The 21,072-nt window shown below is 37.8% G+C and overlaps 1 protein-coding gene across 4 annotated transcripts in view; it reads left to right on the top strand.

Moving 5' to 3' along the window:
* LOC136676299 (acetyl-CoA carboxylase 2-like) overlaps nucleotides 1–21,072 on the top strand; it is a 47,359-nt gene that overhangs the window by 945 nt on the left and 25,342 nt on the right. For all 4 annotated transcript variants that reach the window (XM_066653189.1, XM_066653188.1, XM_066653186.1 and 1 more), the window contains exons 2-19: nucleotides 2,345–2,436; nucleotides 3,379–3,558; nucleotides 3,699–3,899; nucleotides 8,874–9,012; nucleotides 9,332–9,470; nucleotides 10,110–10,219; nucleotides 10,775–10,856; nucleotides 11,596–11,694; nucleotides 12,593–12,702; nucleotides 13,416–13,526; nucleotides 13,815–14,024; nucleotides 14,604–14,774; nucleotides 15,131–15,292; nucleotides 16,023–16,186; nucleotides 16,523–16,673; nucleotides 17,339–17,442; nucleotides 18,207–18,288; nucleotides 18,505–18,650. In XM_066653189.1, coding sequence (XP_066509286.1) covers nucleotides 3,398–3,558; nucleotides 3,699–3,899; nucleotides 8,874–9,012; nucleotides 9,332–9,470; nucleotides 10,110–10,219; nucleotides 10,775–10,856; nucleotides 11,596–11,694; nucleotides 12,593–12,702; nucleotides 13,416–13,526; nucleotides 13,815–14,024; nucleotides 14,604–14,774; nucleotides 15,131–15,292; nucleotides 16,023–16,186; nucleotides 16,523–16,673; nucleotides 17,339–17,442; nucleotides 18,207–18,288; nucleotides 18,505–18,650 — 2,342 coding nt within the window. In that variant the 5' untranslated portion in view covers nucleotides 2,345–2,436; nucleotides 3,379–3,397. The remainder of the gene's footprint in view (nucleotides 1–2,344; nucleotides 2,437–3,378; nucleotides 3,559–3,698; nucleotides 3,900–8,873; nucleotides 9,013–9,331; nucleotides 9,471–10,109; nucleotides 10,220–10,774; nucleotides 10,857–11,595; nucleotides 11,695–12,592; nucleotides 12,703–13,415; nucleotides 13,527–13,814; nucleotides 14,025–14,603; nucleotides 14,775–15,130; nucleotides 15,293–16,022; nucleotides 16,187–16,522; nucleotides 16,674–17,338; nucleotides 17,443–18,206; nucleotides 18,289–18,504; nucleotides 18,651–21,072) is intronic.

Raw genomic sequence — 21,072 nt, 5'->3', positions numbered from 1 at the left:
ATTGAAATTGTAAAAAAAACTTATATTGTAATATAAAAAAAACCTGCAGTTTTTTTTAGGAAACACATAAGAAAAGCAGTGATGAATAAATTCTTCTTTTCAGGCAACTAACGTCTGTCTAGTTTAAGGTTGTCGTTTCAGGAACTCATGGACATGGAGAATCAGGGTAAACCTGGATGATGTGCTCACAATTTCTCTTGCTTGGAACGAAAGGATGTCTTTGCCTGAGCTCCTTCTGGTTTCCCTCCTCCCAGTCTGTTACAGTCAGATCCCTCACTACACTAAAGAAAATATTCACATGCTCTTATTCTCTGCTGCACTCTCAATCTATAGTTTGATCAGAGGAGGATGGGTCCCCTTTGTGAGTCTTGGTTCCTCCCAAGGTTTCTTCTAGTGATGGGAATTTCGGCTCTTTTTGGGGAGCCGGCTCTTTTGGCTCGGCTCTTCATAAAGAGACGGCTCTTTCGGCTCCTAAATGGCTCTTTGTTTTACCACTTATTTCCACTGGTAAAGAACAACGTTGCCAACATTTTACATGACTATATGGACAAAATATTATTGTTCAATATTAAAAATAATAAATAGTGTTGCAATGGCCAATTGTTTTTATGGCTGTCTTGTAATAACTCACTGATTGCACTCACACATTCAATTGTATAAATAACTGGATTTTTATTTAAACACCTTAATAAAAAATCACTTGTAAACTCTGAAATATAGCCAATGGAACCCAAAAGGTAGATATTACCTTAGCTTATTAAATATAAATAAAAAAATTGCTTATTAAATTAAATAATCATCCATTTCTGGGTAATAAAATAAACAAATACTCTGCAAAGTGCAAAACAGCAGCATTCAACGGTAGTGATTAAAACAACCACAACTGTCAACTGTAACTGATTTCTTCAACTATTTTTTGGAAGGCAGATTGGCATTCGGGAAAACCAAGTGTCTCAGCTTTGTTTGTTGTTCTCTGATTGGTTGAATGACAAGCCTTAGAAAAAAATGGCTCGGTCTTAGACGGGAACCGGCTCTCATCGTTCACTTACAAGAGCCGGCTCTTTGAACCGGTTCGTTCGTGACCGACACATCACTAGTTTCTTCCTCCAGCCTCGAGGGAGTTTTTCCTGGCCACTGTCGCCTTCGGCTTGCTTGCATTGGGCTTTGATTTAAATGTTCTGTTTTGAAACTGTGAAGCTGCTTTGTGACAACGTCAGTTGTAAAAGGCGCTATACAAATACATTTGATTTGATTTGATTTGATTCTTGTTTGCCATTTTCAAACGACTTAAATTAGGCTTAGACAACAGCTAGAAAAGGGGGGTTAACTTCAGAAGTATTAACAATTTTTTTGGTTATGGATTCTCCTTTTTTGTTCTCAGAATATTGGCCCTATTTTATTTAAATACATCCAGATACAAAATGTATGTTAAAGCCTGGTATAAAGGAGCTAAATCTGTATGGACCTGCTCTGTGAAGCATGCCCTGGTTCGTTCAGGGACTACAAAGAAATTTGATTTCAGATTAGTTGTGAGTTGAACTTTATAAAACAATGCATAAAAATAATAAATAGCCATTGTCATAAATATTATTTACTATAGGCTGATGATTGCTCCTGTAAGGTGATGAGGGGAAGGGGGGATGGGTTTGGGGGGGGGGGGGTGCTGTAAATAAACACGGCGAGGTCATACTTATAGGTCTAGAGTTTGCTGGTACTACAACAAGGACGTCCAACAGACACTGACTTGTTTTGAAAGCGTATTTTACACTTTTTTGGGTCAGATAAGCTCCCAGGCACAGTTCTAACTTTTTAAGTCCATATGGCTTAGTGAAGTCTAAGGGATATTACACGCAATCTGTGGGTAAGTCCATTTATTTCAGCACTGCAACTGAACACAGCCTGGATTCACTTTAGCTAAAATGTTAGACAAAGTTTGGGGATACACTTTACTTACTCTTTACTTAATGAATCATGTTTATTTTTATTCTTTATTTCCACTGTGGCTTTTCTGCTATTTACATTTGTAAACCTTTTTTTTCTGTGTTCCTCTTAGAGAAAAAAGAATAACTGCTAAATACCCACTGAAACACATTTGGCCCAAAACAGAAGCACTTGCAAATTTTGAAAAATGTGAAAATTGTGATTACTGACATCACAGCAAGGGGATTTTTTCATTGTTCTCAGTGTAGTCATGTTTATCAGCTGTTCCTTCAGTGATACAATGCCTTAATAGGCCAGTTTTAATATTGTAATCTGAAAATGCTATTTTTTCTTTATAAGTTGTTAATTTGTGTTAGATAAAAATATAATAATGGACAGTATTTGTTTGTATTTTATTTTCCAGGAGGCTGGAGTATATGGATGTTTGGATTCCTCTGAACACTGTAGACTGATGCAAGAATATCCAGTGTTTACAGCACTGCAGGCCAGTCAGAGGTATGGGGCAACATCAAGCTCCATCACAAAACACTATATATTTTGTGATATATGTAATATATAATAGATATTGTGATGTACATTATATCACAATATACTCCACAAATGGATATCCCAATATTTCAGTCTGTGGCAATACTTATTTCTCAGTTTTTTATATTAAATAAAACATACACTAGTAGATATGTTTGAATTTTTTTTATTTTATTTCTGTATACAGGCTGTTAAATGATTTTTAAGTATTTTAGGTCCTGTTGCATATATCAGTGCAAAGGGCAGCTAGGATTTTTTTACTATATAAAATAATTGACATATTTTTATAATGATTTTCTTAGACATTATCTTTTTATTGTGAACTATTTTGGAAGCTTTACAATAAAATAAAATGTGTGTTATTATTAAGTAAAGAACATTTTTATTTGCATGGCATTTTAAAAAAATGCCAAAATAATCATTCATTATCTGTAACCATTATCCAATTCAGGGTCGTGGTGGGTCCAGAGCCTACCTGGAATCATTGGGTGCAAGGCGGGAATACACCCTGGAGGGGGCACCAGTCCTTCACAGGGCAACACAGACACACACACACATTCACTCACACTTTCGAGTCGCCAATCCACCTACCAACGTGTGCTTTTGGACTGTTGGAGGAAACCGGAGCACCCGGAGGAAACCCACGCGGACACGGGGAGAACACACCAACTCCTCACAGACAGTCACCCGGAGCGGGAATCAAACCCACAACCTCCAGGCCCCTGGAGCTGTGTGACTGCGACACTACCTGCTGCGCCACAGTGCCGCCCCCCAAAATAATCAGTTGAACAAATTTCAAGCTAATGTTTCATATTTCTTGTAGGCAGAGGGGTGTGTCTGTGTTATACCTACTTGCCTATAATGACAGACTAACAAATTAAATCAATATTTATTCCTCCTTGATTATAGGGAGGATTAGTCTGTGCTGATGGACTGTGGATCTTCCCTAATTTCGTCAGGAAACATGGAGAAACCCCCACTGGATAAAAACACCCGCGTTAACTGTCCTTCAGTTGGCCACTTGAACACCAGGGAAACCACAGCTCTAGATACATCATGCCCCTCTAAATCCACTGCAGGAACGTCCAGGTACAGTTGCACCAGAGGGCAGAAATATATGGTCATGAGGAAAAGTTTGGATATTTCTGCACCTTTGAGGCAAATTTTATTCAAAGGTGCATTTTAACAAATATAGGTTTATTATAGATATGTCCATCCCCTGTGTCCAGGCCCAAGTTCAGTTCATCTGAAGAAACCAGAGAGAAGCTGAAGTTTATCTTGGGTGCATCCGAAGATAATTCATCTGACGATGAACCTCCAGCTTTGAGCAAAAATATCAAACTTCAAAACTCTCCACCAGAGCCTTCCAAATCAGTAGCTTCAGCTTCAGCATCAGCTTCACAAGAGACTCAGCCCTCCATCAGCCTGAGGTACACTCCACTCACAACTCTCAGGAAAGGTATTTTAAAGGAGTAATCAGTCATTTTTACTACCAAAAAACATCCTTCAAAATGATTATTTAATATTTTTGCATGTCTTTAAGATGCAGCTCATATGAGAGGAATCAAACTGTTATTGTAGTCATTGGGATGAAGCATTTCATGATCAATGGCATGTCCTCCACTTGGGGTCAGCCTTGTATAGCTTCTTCTTCATGTTGTATATAGTCCTGAATTAATCAAAATCTCTGTACTAAACCTGTTTCACACATGGCCACTCCCACATGAGGGATCTGCTCTGTGGAGCATTAATTGGTTCATTCATGGACTTAAAATGAGATTCCTTCTTTGGTAATAAATACTTGTTTCTCCTCAGTAGAGGGTGCTGCTGGACTAAATGATTTTGGCTCTGAAAGCTGTTATGTTTACTCTAAGACTGGCTCCTGGCCACATGACCTTTCTCCATGTGCTCTGGTTTGTGCTCTTAGCACAGGCCAAGTGTCGTGCTATTAAAGGAAACTTCTTTCTGACATTGACACACACTAACACACACACCTGCAGTTGCACAAATGAAATGCAAAAGTAATATCTTAGCAAGAAACATCATCTTAAATGTACTCAGTATATCCAATATTTCTCATTATGAGACTCATATGAATATGAAAAGTCTATTAATTATAAGTGAGTTTATTTTCAGATAGTGTCTTTTTTTTGTATAAAATTCTAGAAGCTACACGGATAATAATAGTATTTTTTTATTTCAATAAATGCTCATTAAAAAGCCATTTCTCTCTACATTAAACACTTAACAATTAAGGCTTTTTGAAGTAATTGTATGATATTCCTATTCATAATATCATAATGAGAACTATTAGTTATATAGATTAAATTGCAGATGCTGTCACTTAAATTGTTTTGCTGTAAATCACACACACACACACACACACACACACACACACACACATGCATACGCTCACAAAGAAAGTCAGAACTCTGGCACACACACTGTGTCCCCAATTCCTTTTGATTGTTTGTTCTCAGGAGACGCTAAATATAGAGCGATACTGAGCGGAGGTTTATTGGTTTTATGTGTTTACCTTGAGTTTGACCTGTGGAAAGAATCTATTCTAATGTTGTAAACAGACAGACATCTGATCCTGGGTCAGTCCTTCCACAGTTGCTTTATTGAGGTCTGGATCGTGAGTCACTTACTTGACTCAGCTGTTGAGTGCCACTGTTAAAGGACAGTTATCCAGAAGAGGACACACCAAAAGACTAATTTCTCTAGAGTGGGGGACACTTTCAGAAATGGAAATTAATCTCTTTGAATCCAGCGGTGAGACAAGCAAGGAGATGTGGATTTACTGGCATTAGACAGATGTTTTAAATATGGGCAGTATAGAGATTTGACACAACAGTCCTATGTAAACATCTGTCCAGTGCTTCAAAAGAATTTATCAGCATTATATGTTTATACATGGCCAATATATCAAATTGAAATATCTATAACCATGTGCCTCTTCCTGATCAGTGCATTAGAACATAAACAATGCACAAATAAACAATTCATCGTGTGTGTGTGTGTGTGTGCAAAACTCACACACCAAACTTGTGTTAATCTAAAGGTGTTCAGTTCATAACTGTTCATAACAAAAGAACAGCTGTCAGTATTTTGCAGTAACAGTTAAAGTACATGCCTTTTGTTTTTTTCCCCTTATGTACTGTTGGTGAGTATGAAGCTCAATGTGGACAAAGTGTTCTGAAAGTAGAACTGTGAGTGTGTGTGTGTCTGTGCGTGTGTGCACCAGGTTTCTCTGATGGTGTGGGGACCAAAGTTTGTTTAAATGCACCCATAGAGGGGAACAGAGGCTGTTCTCCACAGTATGAGTTATTTGATGTAACGGTGAAGACGTATTTTAAGATTAGGCTAAGGCATATACAAGTAATTATGTTTAAGGTTAGAATAAGCTTCCACAAAATGAATATAAGAAAATGTAATGTCCCCACAATGCATGCATGCATATATGTGTGTGTGTGTGTGTGTGTGTGTGTGTGTGTGTGTGTGTGGTGTTATATTTCCTGAAGTTGAGATACTGAAAGTGCTTCAGCTACATGCTTCTGCTTGACAGAGGGAGGGAGAGGGAGAGGGGACAAAACTGGACAGGGTTGGGAAGGGGGAGGAGAGAGAGAAAGACAAGGGAAGAGATATAGTGGAGAGAGGGAATGTAAAACAGCACAAAAGAAGAAAGAGTAGGAAGGTAGAGAAGAAGTGTACGAGTGAGAAAGGAAGTGGGAGGGAAAGGAAGAGGGAGGAGGAAGAAAAGAGAAAGCGAGTAGAGCAGTTCGGTGTGCAAGAGAGGAAAGAAATGAAGAGGGAGAAAAAAGGAAGCAGTGAAAAGGGAAGGGGTGGAGAGAAAAGTGTTTTTGAAGAGTGGTAGGGGAAAAAAGGGAGCAAATGGGCAAGAAAGGAAGAGGGAGAAAGAGTAATTGTTAAAGGGAAAGAAAGTTTGCTCATTTGAGTGTTTATATCATGGACAATGATGGACGACAGATGTTAAGCTGGTTCCAGGACTTTGGGAGGTCAGTAATAACTTAAATAATAAAAACAGTTCTGCAAAAATTAGTTAGAAGCTTATGACAGCATTATTTGTAGTGCACAACCCAAAGGGGAAATGACTGGGGTTATCGCAGTGCTTCTGACTGAGATACACTCCAATACAAGGTTAAATGTGTTTGCTCCTGCTGTAAGACAAAGCCCGGCTCGAGCTGAAGTGAAGACCCGTTGCATAACAAAGCTCCCAACCCCCCCTCTTTCCTCAGCATTTCTTGGGGAAAGTGTCTGGGAACTTTGCACTGACCTCTGGTATTCAGGATGCAATTTATGAAAAGCTTTCATTCTTAAAGGATGAACTCTGGAACACCTTGGAAGTTCTTTACAGGTTCTTTATTTCACCGCAGGAAAGAACAGAGCAGAAGCCTCACTCACTCACATTTAGCAGCTTGAAAATCCTCCATAATGTGGCACTAGAGCAGTTAAAATACAGACATACTTTTATAGCTTTCATTCCTTCTGGATGCATCCAGTGACTGTAGTCTGGGCTGGTCTTTGATTTGCTGCTCAGCCCCTTAATTTAGTGTCTATTTATTTCTCAGTGCAGGCTCTGTCACAGCTGTGGTTTTGTTGAGGTCTGAAGCAAGAGCGAAACTTGATTTTTCTTCTCTTTTTGAGGATGGAGAATTTAATCTGTTTGGAGAGGGCTTTGGTTGTATTTTGGGTTATTTTTTTTGTATTTTGGGTGACCACTTCCTGGTGATTGTCTCATTTAAAAATAAATACAAATGCCTGATTTAAAAAAATATATGTATTTGTATATATTTTAAATGAACCTTTATCAACATGTATTCAACTTTTTTAAATGCATTACCATTCAAAGTTCAGCATCACAACTATTGTCCTTACAATATATTATCAGAGCTTAATTTGTTGTTTGAATTCTGTCTCTGTCACTGGCTTGAGTTTCAAAACCTGTGTCAAAGCCAGCTGGAGAAACACACACTCTTTCATCTCTCCAAGTGGAAACAACAGTCCCTTTATCCTCAACAACAGGGTTAACAAGCCTCTTGAACCTGTAACTCTGGACAGAACTGTCATTTAATCTCCCCAACCATGCCATCCTAAACAGCTCATATTCTACACTGTATTTGTATTGTTTTATATATTGTAGTTTTAAGAAGCAATACATATTTGTATGACCAATTTTCCCGTCTGACTACGGCATATCCTTTAGAAATCTTTTAAATGAAAATTTGTAACTATGCCTTTTAAAACTGACATTTTCAAAAGTATTTTGAAATTTCAACCAAATATTCAAAGCAGTAATGGCTTCTTTCACAACCAACTTCTTTCACACCACAATAATGATCTTTTGAAAAAACTCAATACTAAACATGTGAGTTTAATTTGTCACTGCTGGGTTTTTTCTTTCTATTTCTTTTTTTTCCCTCCCTTTGGTCAGTTTGGAACTGAAGTTATTACATACTTATTGTTCAAGCTCATGCTGTAGTTCATTTGATTACAGTATTTTCCACTGTATGAGGAAGTTGTTGTTCCTGGGCCTGTTTTGGTTGTTGTTATTTCTGTCAGCGGTGCAGAACGGGTTAAAGTTCAGACTGTGATGAAGGGTTTAGCCCCTCCTGTTTGTGTCTGCCATGATTAGATACTGAGCCCTGATTGGTCAGCGAGAATCAGCCTGTAATTGTAGTTAACCAGAGGTGCAGAGTACAGAGAACAGTCAGAAAGTAAAAGGGTCAGCTCAGATCAGCTGAGTGTGATACAGTGCTCTGATGGAATTGTAGCCGGTATGTACTTGCTGCTGTTTTAGAAAGTATTCAAACCAATGCATAAGATATTTGACTCAATTAAGTGCTCTCTTGATAAAAATGTCCTTGTTTGTTGATGCTTTTGTGGTGAAAAAGTCATTTACTTTTCATCACTTTATGAAACAGCCTTTACACTGACACACAGTGGCCTGGATGGATCATGGGACTCTGTACTAAACCTATTAAAGTGCATGAAGTGTATTGTTCAGGGACTATAAAGCAGTTTGGTGTTTCCTCCAGTGTGGAATGAATAGTTAGTTTCATGGATATTGTTTTATAGTTGTTAGTGGTAAAAATGTATTATTGCTCCTTTAACCTTTGCTTGTGCCATTGTAAACAAATTGAGATATAGTCAGGATGATAAGTAAAAGTCAGCAGTATATATGAGTACAGATCAGCACAGTAAACAAATGTGTAACTGCATGGTTATTATCAGTTACCTACAGAAACAGAGAGAGAGAGAGATAAAGTTGGCTTTTCCACCGTAGTCTATTATGTGCCTCTGTTATTTATCTCCTGCTACTGCAGGCTGTGTCAGTCACAAGAGTTTTCCTGTGTGTTTGTGTGTGTGTCTGTGTGTATTAGTTTCAGGTCTAGCATGTCCGGTCCCCACCTGATGAGAAAAGGCAGAGAACAGAGAAGGATGGATGTTCCTCGAGATTTCACTGTTGCGTCTCCAGCCGAATTCGTCAAACGTTTCGGAGGCAAACACGTCATAGAGAAGGTGCTTTTTATTAATTGTGTCTGAAGATGCTGATTCAGCTGTGCTGATTTTCCAGTACTTCCATGTATATTTACATTCAGAAGCATTCTCTGCGACTCATGAATCTCCAACATGTCAGACCTTTAATAACACAATTGCATTAGAACTCAACACACTTGGAGGAGAACACTGACAGCTCATTGTGTTACATCAGTTTAACACACGCTGTTTGAGGACAAGATTAATTTCCATTCTCTCTTTTACAACATTTAAAAACATGCAACGTGAACAGCTAAGAGCTACGTTTAACCAGGTCAATGCTAATGCTGTTACTCTGCAGGTGCTCATAGCGAATAATGGCATCGCTGCAGTGAAGTGCATGCGCTCAATCCGCCGATGGTCGTATGAAATGTTTCGCAATGAACGGACCATTCGCTTTGTTGTCATGGTTACACCTGAAGACCTGAAGGCCAATGCAGGTAGGGTTGTATAGACACTTCTGTTTTATTAGATCAGATGATACAGCTTTGCATAACTGTGTACACATATTCAGATTTCTTTTTTATTTGTGCATGTGTGGAAATAGATAAAGAAGAGTTTCCCAGGAATCTGTAAACACTACAACCATCACATGGTTTCATGAAATTTAGAGTCAGAAAAGCTCATAAAAACATAGATATTAGACATTAATAGAAAGATTACATGATGTTACATGATGTATAGAGTTTTTTGGTTAGTTCCTGTCCAGTCCTGTATTTATAAAGAAATGTGATTACCAAATGACACATGTAGAATCTCGGTTTTCTCATTATCAGGTTATTGAAGTGTTTGTCCATTTAGTGAATGAATTATATGCATGTAGACACCTCTGTTTTAACATTTAGAATGATCACTGTGGTGAAAATACATGTTAAATATTACATGCACTTTCATCATTCGAATAATTTCATAACAACAGTGTTTTAACATTCACTTCTATAACATTATGACTCTTCTGTGATTGTGGGAGTAGAATAAAATATAATAAAAGTTTTCATTATGCAACTTGTATTAATATGTGTGACAGATTTTATGAAACTGGATTAATGAATTAAGCATGTTTTTTTTTGTAATTTTAGAGTACATTAAAATGGCAGATCACTATGTGCCAGTTCCTGGAGGACCCAACAATAATAACTATGCCAATGTGGAGATGATTGTGGACATTGCTAAAAGGATCCCAGTGCAGGTACAGCTCTCACACTGAGGAACACATTTGTTTTCTCTCTATATAAGGATATATAGCTCCAATAAGTAATTATGTGAAAGACTGGCACAACTCCCGAGAATCAGGTCTGGTTACAGGTGTTACAGCTGTTAGGATGAAACCTAATCTCCAAATGTGTAATGTTACATGAGAAGGAAGAATATTCTTTACTTTGTATAGAAATATAATGGAACAATATTTATTTAGTCTAAATCATTTTTAATTAGGATATTTTCATGCAGCGTAAGGGCCAACTGAAGCTTTCACATTAAGTTTTTCTTCTAGTATTGATGATAAGTATTGATAAAATACTGATATTTATCAATGTCTATGCAAAATATACTTTTATAGAACACTCTAGAAGACTTTTCCTTTTTATCTTTTTGTCTGTTCATTTTCATTTTTACTGGGTTTTTTTTTCAGCATGAATCTTTAGCTTAAGCAGTAGTAGTGTGTTGTGTTTATGTATCTATACTGATGTATGGGATGTTCTCTGATGATCATGATGATGATATAATGATGATGTCATGCCTTTAGGCAGTGTGGGCCGGCTGGGGTCATGCCTCAGAAAACCCCAAACTTCCAGAGCTGCTCAATAAAGCAGGAATTTCATTCTTAGGTATGAATCTGAAAACTCACTCCAGCTTAATTTAAATTGATTATGAGAGGTGGTTTCTAGGTTCCAGGCTACACTTAGTTGTTACATCATTAATTTAATCATTCACACTTTAAATTAAGACTAAACCTCAGTAATTAGGGTGAAGTGTATATTCTGTAAATTTGTTGCTGCTACAGAAAAGCTCCTTGCAACAAATAAACATAAATCCAGCAGCAGGATTTGTTCAGTTCCAACAGAATCATCTGATTTTAATGACTGATGGATCTGATAAACTAGGGATTACATATGAACTGTGGTTAATCCATATGGCCAACAGTTTGTGGAGAGCTTTTTCTCCAACATTTCTTTCTAAAATGAATGGTATTAATGGAAACAGAGATAATAAAAGAAAGAAAATAGAGTAAACTAGTTTTGGCTGTGTATGTTTGTTTCAGTTCCACCCATTAGCCTTGACTCTCTCAGTCGTGAAGTCAGAGATTTATGAAAATGCCCACTTTGACTTTTATTTGCTGTTCACACATCAGTAAACATTTCAGCTCATTTGGAGGAGGATACTAACTGATAACAGAGTTAGAGAGAACAGTTTTGATGACATGGACTCCTTGATACGGGCGGCTATTGCATCACCAGGGAACAAAATAACAAATTCCCATTGATAAGGTTAACATTTAGATAGCTGAGCCACTTGGGAGTCCTGTTATAGAAACGTTCTGTACTCAGTGTTGTGTCTCTGTGGCAGGTCCATCCAGTAAAGCCATGTGGGCACTGGGAGATAAAGTGGCTTCTTCTATTGTAGCTCAAACTGCAGGAATCCCAACTTTACCCTGGACCGGATCTGGTAACATCTCACAGTCACCCACACATCTCCACACCAGCACACGCACTCTCACTGCAGCTGGGAAAGATGAATAAAAAGGACTTTGTTCTAGTGAATTCAGTGATTGGAGAGTGATTTGATTTGGTGTGAAATGGTTGAAATGGTGAAATGGAGTGCAGGGACTATATTTTTTATGTGATGGTGAATAGAGCCAGGCATGTCCATGTGTAGCACACAAATATAGGATTTTAGGTTCCCTTAACCCAGTGGCTTCACCAGTCCATATGGAAGTTCCATATGGAATCAGGATGAGGACTATGGAAAATAATTGAAATCTCATTTATGTAAGTTTCTTCACAACACAATGCATGTTCCTCTTTATGAGGACTGATTTTAAAAACAGAAACATTTTGAGAACTATGTTTCAGCTTTCATTTCAGGACAGTTTTACCTTTGTGTAATGAGCTTTTTGAGTCAGATGTCTGGTTCCATTCACTACCACTGTATCAGATTCTCTATGATGGATGATTTCTTACCAAACCAAACCCACATTCATTGGTATTTCCCTTTAATCAGATGTTTTCCAATGAATAATTTTCCACATTGACACTGCTCTAACTAAACCTTATATCTCTAAGAGGAAAGAATCTTCCTACGTTCTTATCTTTCAGTGTAAGAAAAGTTAAAAGAGATTTTATTACAGTATAATTTTTAACCATGTCCATTGGTCCCTACCCTATAAAATATTCTCACATTTTCAAACACTATTTTTGTTTAGTTTCAATAGTGATTAAATATCTTGTGTGGTTTCCTTCCTAATTGCATATTTTTCTGCCTGTGCTTTAAGTCATTTCTACTTTTTATTGTAGAGAAACAATAGAAGCCACATCTCTGATTTTGGATTTTATTTCCCCCACAGGGTTAAAAGTGCAATGGGGAGAAGAGGAGCAGACATTGGGTCATGTGATCAGTGTCCCGCTGGACATTTACACTAAAGGCTGTGTCAGAGATGTGGACGAAGGCCTTGCGGTATATACAAAGCTTAACACAGCAGGATATTTGGATAAATATTTCATCTAGTTCTAATAAATTGTTGTGTAAAAATCAATCATAACAGCAGGACCACCCAATCGTTTCATTACTTACTGTCCATTTCATCAGCTCCGCTGACTGCAGGAACACTTTGTAGCATTACAAATACAGACTATAGTCCATTTGTTTTAAAAAAACAAAGCTTATTGAAATTATCTGCCAGTGGATTCAAAACTGCAAACTTTTGGACATATAGTGTAACTAGAATTTAATCAATACCCTACATCTTCTGAAAATTGCAGTGGATATACATGATGCCGAATGTGGATATTTTCCTTATATCTGTTTGATACTTTTATAAAGTAAAAAAATAATAAATTATTAAGTAAAAAAATGTAATTAAAGCGACTGTCCTTAAGATTTTTTACATTGAAAGTAGTTATACTCTTGAGTGTGGAGGGGAACAAAATATTATATTTAATATCATTTAATATTATATAATAAATGTTTTATATGTTTAGGTGCGATTATCATGCAAAAGTTCACGAATCCACTAAACCTAAGGAGTGTCACTTTAATAATATCACACCAGTTTGTCTACTTTATATATCATTAGCTATTAAATTTGAAGTTTTATTTTATAGTTGTTTATGTTGTGTGTTGCTATAGAGACACTGTTTTAACTGAGTTGTGTGTTTTTTTGGCTGCAGGGGGCAGAGAAGATCGGTTACCCTGTGGTCATAAAGGCATCAGAGGGAGGAGGTGGGAAGGGCATCAGGAAAGTGGACAGTGCTGAAGATTTCCCGAGCTTCTTCAGACAGGTTCAGACACATGATAAAGGCTGAATATATGTTTATTTTTAATATGTGAAAGCGTGCAAACCTTGAATCTCCAAAATAGTAACTTTACAATAGAACAATATTCCATTGTTAACTTTTGGAAGGGTTTTGAATTTATTCCCTAGTAATTTTGGAGCATTTCTATTGGATCTCACACAAAACACATCCATCCATCCATTTTAATAGAAATACCACAGAAATACTATAACTACTACAACACCTCCAATGTTCTACAGTGCTTTTACTGTACTATATTTTTGGATCCTCCAGGTCCAGGTGGAGGTTCCGGGTTCTCCGATCTTCATCATGCAGTTGGCTCAGCATGCTCGTCATCAGGAGGTACAGATCCTGGCGGACGAGTATGGGAACGCCATTTCTCTGTTTGGACGCGATTGCTCGATCCAGCGCAGACACCAGAAGATTATTGAAGAAGCTCCACCCACCATCGTCTCTGCTGCCACCTTTGAGCAGATGGAGCAGGTGAGAATATATAAAACATGAAATGTTTTAAAAGTTTTGAGCATCTTCTCATACAATGTTTATTCTGAAATGAAGGCTGTTAATCAGGAGTTTGTTTCTTCTGTAATTTTCTGGGAAGAACTATATTTGAACATCTGTTCACTGGGAATTGATTCTTGAGCTGGGGATTCTTTAAATATGTTTACAAGTGAAATCTAGAGCAAGGACACTTAGCTTCTTTAGTGTGTAGCTTTGACCTGCACACCCTTTATATGTTCCTAAACATGAGTGAATAGGCATTTATAACACTTGTTATAAGCAAGTTTTAGTAATAATAATAATTAATATTGGTATCTAGTTGCCATTTCTGGATGTAGCAGAGATTCTGTCCTAAATCTATTTTCTTACCCAGGTTTCTACTTCATACAGGTTTTCTTTATAGAAAAAATGTTTTGGTATTAAAATGATAGATTGCTCTTTTAATAATGGCTTTGAGTGTATATTGCTTCTCTGGTTTCTCAATGTAGAGATTCTTCAGTAAGGATGTGTGTGTGTGTGTGTGTGTGTGTGTGTGTGTGTGTGTGTGTGTGTGTGTGTCAGTTTGCAGTACGCATGGCTAAGATGGTGGGTTATGTGAGTGCTGGGACAGTGGAATATTTGTTCTCAGAGGACGGGAGTTTTCATTTTCTGGAACTGAACCCCAGGCTGCAGGTTGAACATCCCTGCACGGAAATGATTGCAGACGTCAACTTGCCAGCTGCACAGCTTCAGGTACTACACACACCCACACACACACACACACACACACACACCAACCAAACAACCACATAATGATCCTACGCTGCACAAATGTAGCATGTGTTTACATGGAGCTGACCCATGTCTGTCTGTCTGTCTGTCTATCTGTAATAGAGCTTATTACAAATGACACACTATAGCATAAAATAGAAGAATAATGCCAGGAACAAAGGTATCTCTGTGTAAAAGTATTGCAGACTTTGAAAAGTTGTTAATTTAATTATGGATCATATAAATAAGATATAAAACAATATGTAAGATACAAATAGCACTGAAGATATCTCACGTTAATGGAGAAAAATACATGGCTTGTTTATTTTTGTGTGTAGATTGCGATGGGGATTCCTCTCCACAGAATAAAGGATATTCGAGTGCTGTATGGAGCGGATCCATGGGGGGACACTGTGATTAATTTTAAATCTCCAGAGTGTGCCCCGTGTCCTCACGGACACGTCATTGCAGCTCGAATCACCAGCGAGAACCCGGATGAGGTGGGGGACATATTTTATTGTGTTTTGTTGTTTCGTTTTACACTGAGCTAAATCACATAGCTTTGTTGGATGTATAATCTTTCAAGCTAGGACCTAAAAGAGCAATCAGTGATTTTCTTTGAATTGTTTTTCATGTTACGAAATATCCATTATACTGTGGCACCTGTCAGTTCCCTTTTTTTAGCACTAGTTTAAACATGGCCACCCCATGTAGGGGAGCGGTTCCACGGAGTCTTTCAGGGACGGTGCTGTTGTGTTTGATCCTTGAGTTAGTTTGACCAAAGGATGACACAGAGGTTCTATTAAGATCCCAGAGAACTGAGTTACCTTGTGGAAAAGGGGTATAGCATAGTATATGCTTCTTATTGTTGATGCTAAAAATGATTGTTTCCTCCTTTAATACTGTCTGCTAGCTTGATGATGATACTTGTTTTAATGTGTGTTTGAATCAGCAACATATTTTACAGTGCACCAATGGTAATTAATATGCATTCTGGCATGTTCGGTTTTGAAATTACTGAGCACTGAATAATGATATTAACATGCCTTTCAAAACTACTGCCATTTATATTAATTAAGCAGATAATATATCCATTTTTCTTGAAGTATAGAAAAAAAAGAAAACCAATACACAGACAAATAATGGTTGATGTAAAGGTTCAGTGTACCATAGCAAAACCATGAATATCAGAATTGGAGACCACTGATTAATCATCAGTCTCTTCTTCAGGGTTTCAAGCCCAGCTCCGGTACAGTGCAGGAGCTAAATTTCCGAAGCAGTAAGAACGTCTGGGGATACTTCAGTGTGGGGGCTACGGGGGGTCTTCACGAATTTGCTGATTCTCAGTTTGGACACTGCTTCTCCTGGGGGGAGAACCGAGAGGAGGCCATCTCGTGAGTGCCGTCATTTACACCAGTGTATATAACCTGTCAGATTCATTTTATTGTCTTCAGTAATGACATACACTTTACATATTGAAAGCAACATGCAGTACGGATTTGTAAATTAGACAGTGAATTAAATTGCTTGATTTATATTTGGTTTTATTAGAACTAGCTACTTTTTAACTGCTGAGAACTTAACAGTTTAAGAAAATTGCATTTATTTCCAACACATATTTAGTTTTAACTATATATTTTTTAAATAAACATTTTTTATCAGCATTTTTGTGACAGGAACTGGTTTTATTCCATAAATGTGTTTATTGAGTTTTGTTTTTCTGTGGGCAGTAACATGGTGGTGGCGATGAAGGAACTTTCTATCCGAGGCGATTTCAGGACTACTGTGGAGTATCTCATTAAACTGCTGGAGACTGAGAGTTTCAGAAATAATGACATAGACACAGGCTGGCTGGACCACCTCATTGCTGAGAAAGTACAGGTACAGATACAAAAAGAGGAAAATAAAATACAAGACAGTGTTAACATTTCTGAATTGGCTCACTGAGTTCCATTAGTACCTTACACAAGGCTCTGGAACAGGGCTGAACAATACAATAAAACTAAAATCCAGTTATGCTGCACTACATGTCCCAACTGTTTTAGAGACTCTTTGTACTGAATTCTATTAAATCAGGTATTTTGGGGTGCACAAACAGATTTATATTTGTTTAAAAACATGAAATGTACCGTGATACTCTTTAGCATCATCACATGAACCTTAAAGATAAACAGCCACAGAAATTTGTATCACTTTAAATGTCAGTCACAGGGCACCACACACTCACTCTCAAAACTATATGGATACTTTCGCTTTCCAATTCTCTTACTAACATGAGATTTTGAACTGTGTGAGGAAACTGGAGCACCTAGAGGAAACCCACACCAAACTCACAGGACCCTGGGAGGACCCTGATAGTGACACTGCGGTAGAAACTTGTAATTGTTTGGGATCTCCTAGAATCCTCTAAAATGTTGTGCAAAGGCTTAGATTGCAGTAACAGTAAATAAACAATACTAGGGCATCTCTTGGTTTGGTGGATCATTTGTAAACCTATTCTGACAACACAATAAATGCTCATCTGGACGTGTGTGTTTGTGTTTAAGGCAGAGAGGCCGGACACCATGTTGGGTGTGGTGTGTGGAGCGCTGCATGTGGCTGACGCTAATTTCAGAAAGAGCATGTCAGACTTTCTCCATTCACTTGAAAGGTGAGCTTCTTTATAATAAATTCAGTAATAACATAAATTCAGAAGAACTTGATTGTTCTTAAAACCTATATAATTCCAGACATTTAAACCTATCTAAAGCTGGTGTATAATACTTAAAAACTAAAACCTATATAATTCCAGACATTTAAACCTATCTAAAGCTGGTGTATAATACTTAAAAACTAAAACCTATATAATTCCAGACATTTAAACCTATCTAAAGCTGGTGTATAATACTTAAAAACTGTCCATGACCAGAGCTGTGTTGGTTTAAATGTTCAGTGATTGCTGTTAAATAAAGCTAGATATTGAAGCTAATATTAACAATGAAAAATAATTGATACAGATTATACATTTACACCAGATTTGATCAGCAACTCAACATCTCTGGCTAAATTTTGCTTTCGTTTATTCTTGGCATTACAAGGAAAACTTTCCACTGTAGCCAATCACATAAGTGACCCACTCCATCATGTTCATGATTTCTGTTTTTTTCTGACACAAAACATATATTTTTGCTGAAAGAAACCAAGGTTAACAGGGTTAAACATGACTGCAGTGTTTATTCCAAATTATAGCAGGAGCACACATTATCGATTGTTTAGAGGTTGAGTCCCACTGCTTTGGAATCTGGTGTTTTCATTTTTAGTAGGAGATGAAACCTACAGCCATACTGGCTCTCAGAGGCCACTGTGGGTAAAACCAGATTTTAGGTCTGTCTTTTCTAGATTAGAGCTGTAATCTGGGTGTCTTTTGGTCCTCAGGGGTCAAGTATTACCTGCTGCCAGTCTGGTGAACACAGTGGATGTGGATCTGATTTATGAGGGAATCAAATACTCTCTCCAGGTAACAGGAGATGAACTAATCCCTTTACTCAAGCCTGTGGAATCTCCATGTTAGTTTTTTGTTCATCAAAGATACAGTGTAAATCTCAAGTTATGGAAAGTAAAGTTGCACTACAATAACCATAGTGCATGTTTTAGTAGAATATTGTAAAGTTTAGTTGTGTAATCAAAAACTTTAATTGCAGGTATGTGTGTTAATCTGTGTGTGTGTGTGTAGGTGGCCCGTCAGTCCCCTACCACCTATGTGATTATCATGAACAGATCTGATATTGAGATTGACGTCCACAGACTGAGTGATGGAGGCCTGCTCTTCTCCTACGGTGGCAGCAGCTACACCACATACATGAAGGAGGAAGTAGACAGGTACCATCTCCTTTCTCTTTTACCTTCAGTGGTGTTCTTATACAGTGGTGTGAAAAAAACAAAACAGATGTAATCCCCTAAAGCCGAGTCTGTGACAAAAGGCCATCAGTGTTACCCTTTATATTCCGTACCATGCTTTTTTAGTTATACAATTGTATGGTAGGTACAATTATATACAGTGGTGTGAAAAAGTGTTTGATGATTACTTATTTTATTGCACGTTTGTCACACTTAAAAGTTTCAGATCATTAAAAAAATTAAATATGGGTCAAAGACAACACAAGTAAACACAAAATGCAGTTTTTAAATGAAGGTTTTTTATTATTATGGGAGAAATCCAAAACTACATGGCCCTGTGTGAAAAAGTGTTTGCCCCCCTGTTAAAACATAAGTTAACTGTGGTTTATCAAACATGAGTTCAATTTCTCTAGCCACACCCAGGCCTGATTACTGCTACACTTGTTCTCAATCAAGAAATCACTTAAATAAGACCTGCCTGACAAAGCAAAGTAGACATCATGCCAAGATCCAAAGAAATTCAGGAGCAAATGAGAAAGAAAGTAATTGAGATTTATCACTCTGGAAAGGGTTATAAAGCCATTTCTAAAGTTTTGGAACTCCAGCGAACCACAGTGAGAGCCATTATCCACAAATGGTGAAAACGTGTAACAATGGTGAACTTTCCCAGCAGTGGCCAGCCGACCAAACTTACCCCAAGTGCGCAGCAATGACCCATCCAAGAGGTCACAAAAGACCCCACAACAACTGCAGGCCTCACTTGCCTCAGTTAAGGTCAACACTCATGATTCCACCATAAGAAAGAGACAGGGCAAAAATTGCCTGCATGGCAGAGTGCCAAGACGAAAACCACTGTTGAGCAAAAACAACATTAAGGCTTATCTCAATTTTGCCAGAAAGCATCTTGATGATCCCCAAGACTTTTGGAAAAATACTCTTTAGACTGACGAGACAGAAGTTGAACTTTTTGGAAGGTGTCCCATTACATCTGTAAAAGTAGCACAGCATTTCAGAAAAAGAGCATCATACCTACAGTAAAACATGGTGGTGGTGGTAGTGTGATGGTCTGGGGCTGTTTTGCTGCTTCAGGACCTGTAAGACTTGCTTTGATAAATGGAATCATTAATTCTGCTGTCTACCAAAAAAATCCTGAAGGAGAATCTTCAGCCGTCTGTCCGTGACCTCAAGCTGAAACAAACTTGGGTTCTGCAGCAGGACAGTGATCCAAAACCCACCAGCAAGTCCACCTCTGACTAGGCCACTCAAGTCTTCTCTTTGTTTTTCTTCAGTCATTCAAAGTCCTGACCTGAATCCTATTGAGATACTGTGGCATGACCTTAAAAAGGTGGTTCATGCTCGAACACGCTCCAATGTGACTGAATTGCAAAGATGAGTGGGCCAAAATTCCTCCACAGCGCTGTGAAGGACTCATTGCAATTTACCGCAAACGGTTGTTCGCAGTTTTTGCTGCTAAGGGTGGCCCAACCAGTTATTAGGTTTAGGGGCAAACACTTTTTCACACAGGGCCTTGTAGGTTTGAATTTTTTTTTCACTTAATAAAAACCTTCATTTAAAAACTCAATTTGGTGTTTACTTGTGTTGTCTTTGAATAATATTTAAACTTGTTTGATGATCTGAAACATTTAAGAGTGACAAACATGCAAAAAAAAAAAATCATGAAGAGGGCAAACACTTCACACCACTGTATATAATTATACCCATCATACAGTTATATAATTAAAAAAGCATGGTAAAGAAAATAAAGGGTAACACTGATGGCCTCTTCGTCACAGACTGGGCTTTAGAGGTTTACATCTGTTTTTTCCATCATGTGATTTTGCTACATACTGAGGAAAAATCCCCCTTCTAGTTCTAAGTGAATAATCTTAATATAATAATGGTGAATGTTCTTGCAGAGGTGCTTGTCTTTTGGAAGGGGATATGCATGTTTTGTAGTGCAGCCAAAACAGTACAAAGCTCACACAGTAGTTTTCCCCACATTTAAAGGCGTGCTAGGATTTAGTAGTCTATTAAATAGTTCAGAAGAGTGATTGGAAAGTCTCCTGATCTCAAACCTAATCTGCAGAGAGTCATTCATATTGGTTATGTGCTTGGACTCGGTTGTCTAATCTGTTAGACACACCTATCTTGTTGGTCCCTTTTGTAGGTGTAATGTAAGAGACAGTAGCTCATCTGCTTCTGCACAGTTTGTGTAAGTCATCCTCTTGTCCTTTATCAGTGGTCACAAGACTCTGCAACATGCACTATCTCTTCACCACCATGGAGTGTTGGGGCTGATCCAACTCCCAAATAATAACTGCCCTATGGTAGTGTTGTGGAGCTTCTGACCATAGAAGAACAGGGTATAGCACAAATGAACCTGTACATTAAATGGAGCTGAAAA

The sequence above is a fragment of the Hoplias malabaricus genome, chromosome X2 (genome assembly GCF_029633855.1).
Source record: "Hoplias malabaricus isolate fHopMal1 chromosome X2, fHopMal1.hap1, whole genome shotgun sequence".
Taxonomy (NCBI): domain Eukaryota; kingdom Metazoa; phylum Chordata; class Actinopteri; order Characiformes; family Erythrinidae; genus Hoplias; species Hoplias malabaricus.
The sequence above is the reverse complement of the archived record's forward strand: the minus strand, read 5'-3'. Positions and strand labels throughout refer to the sequence as shown.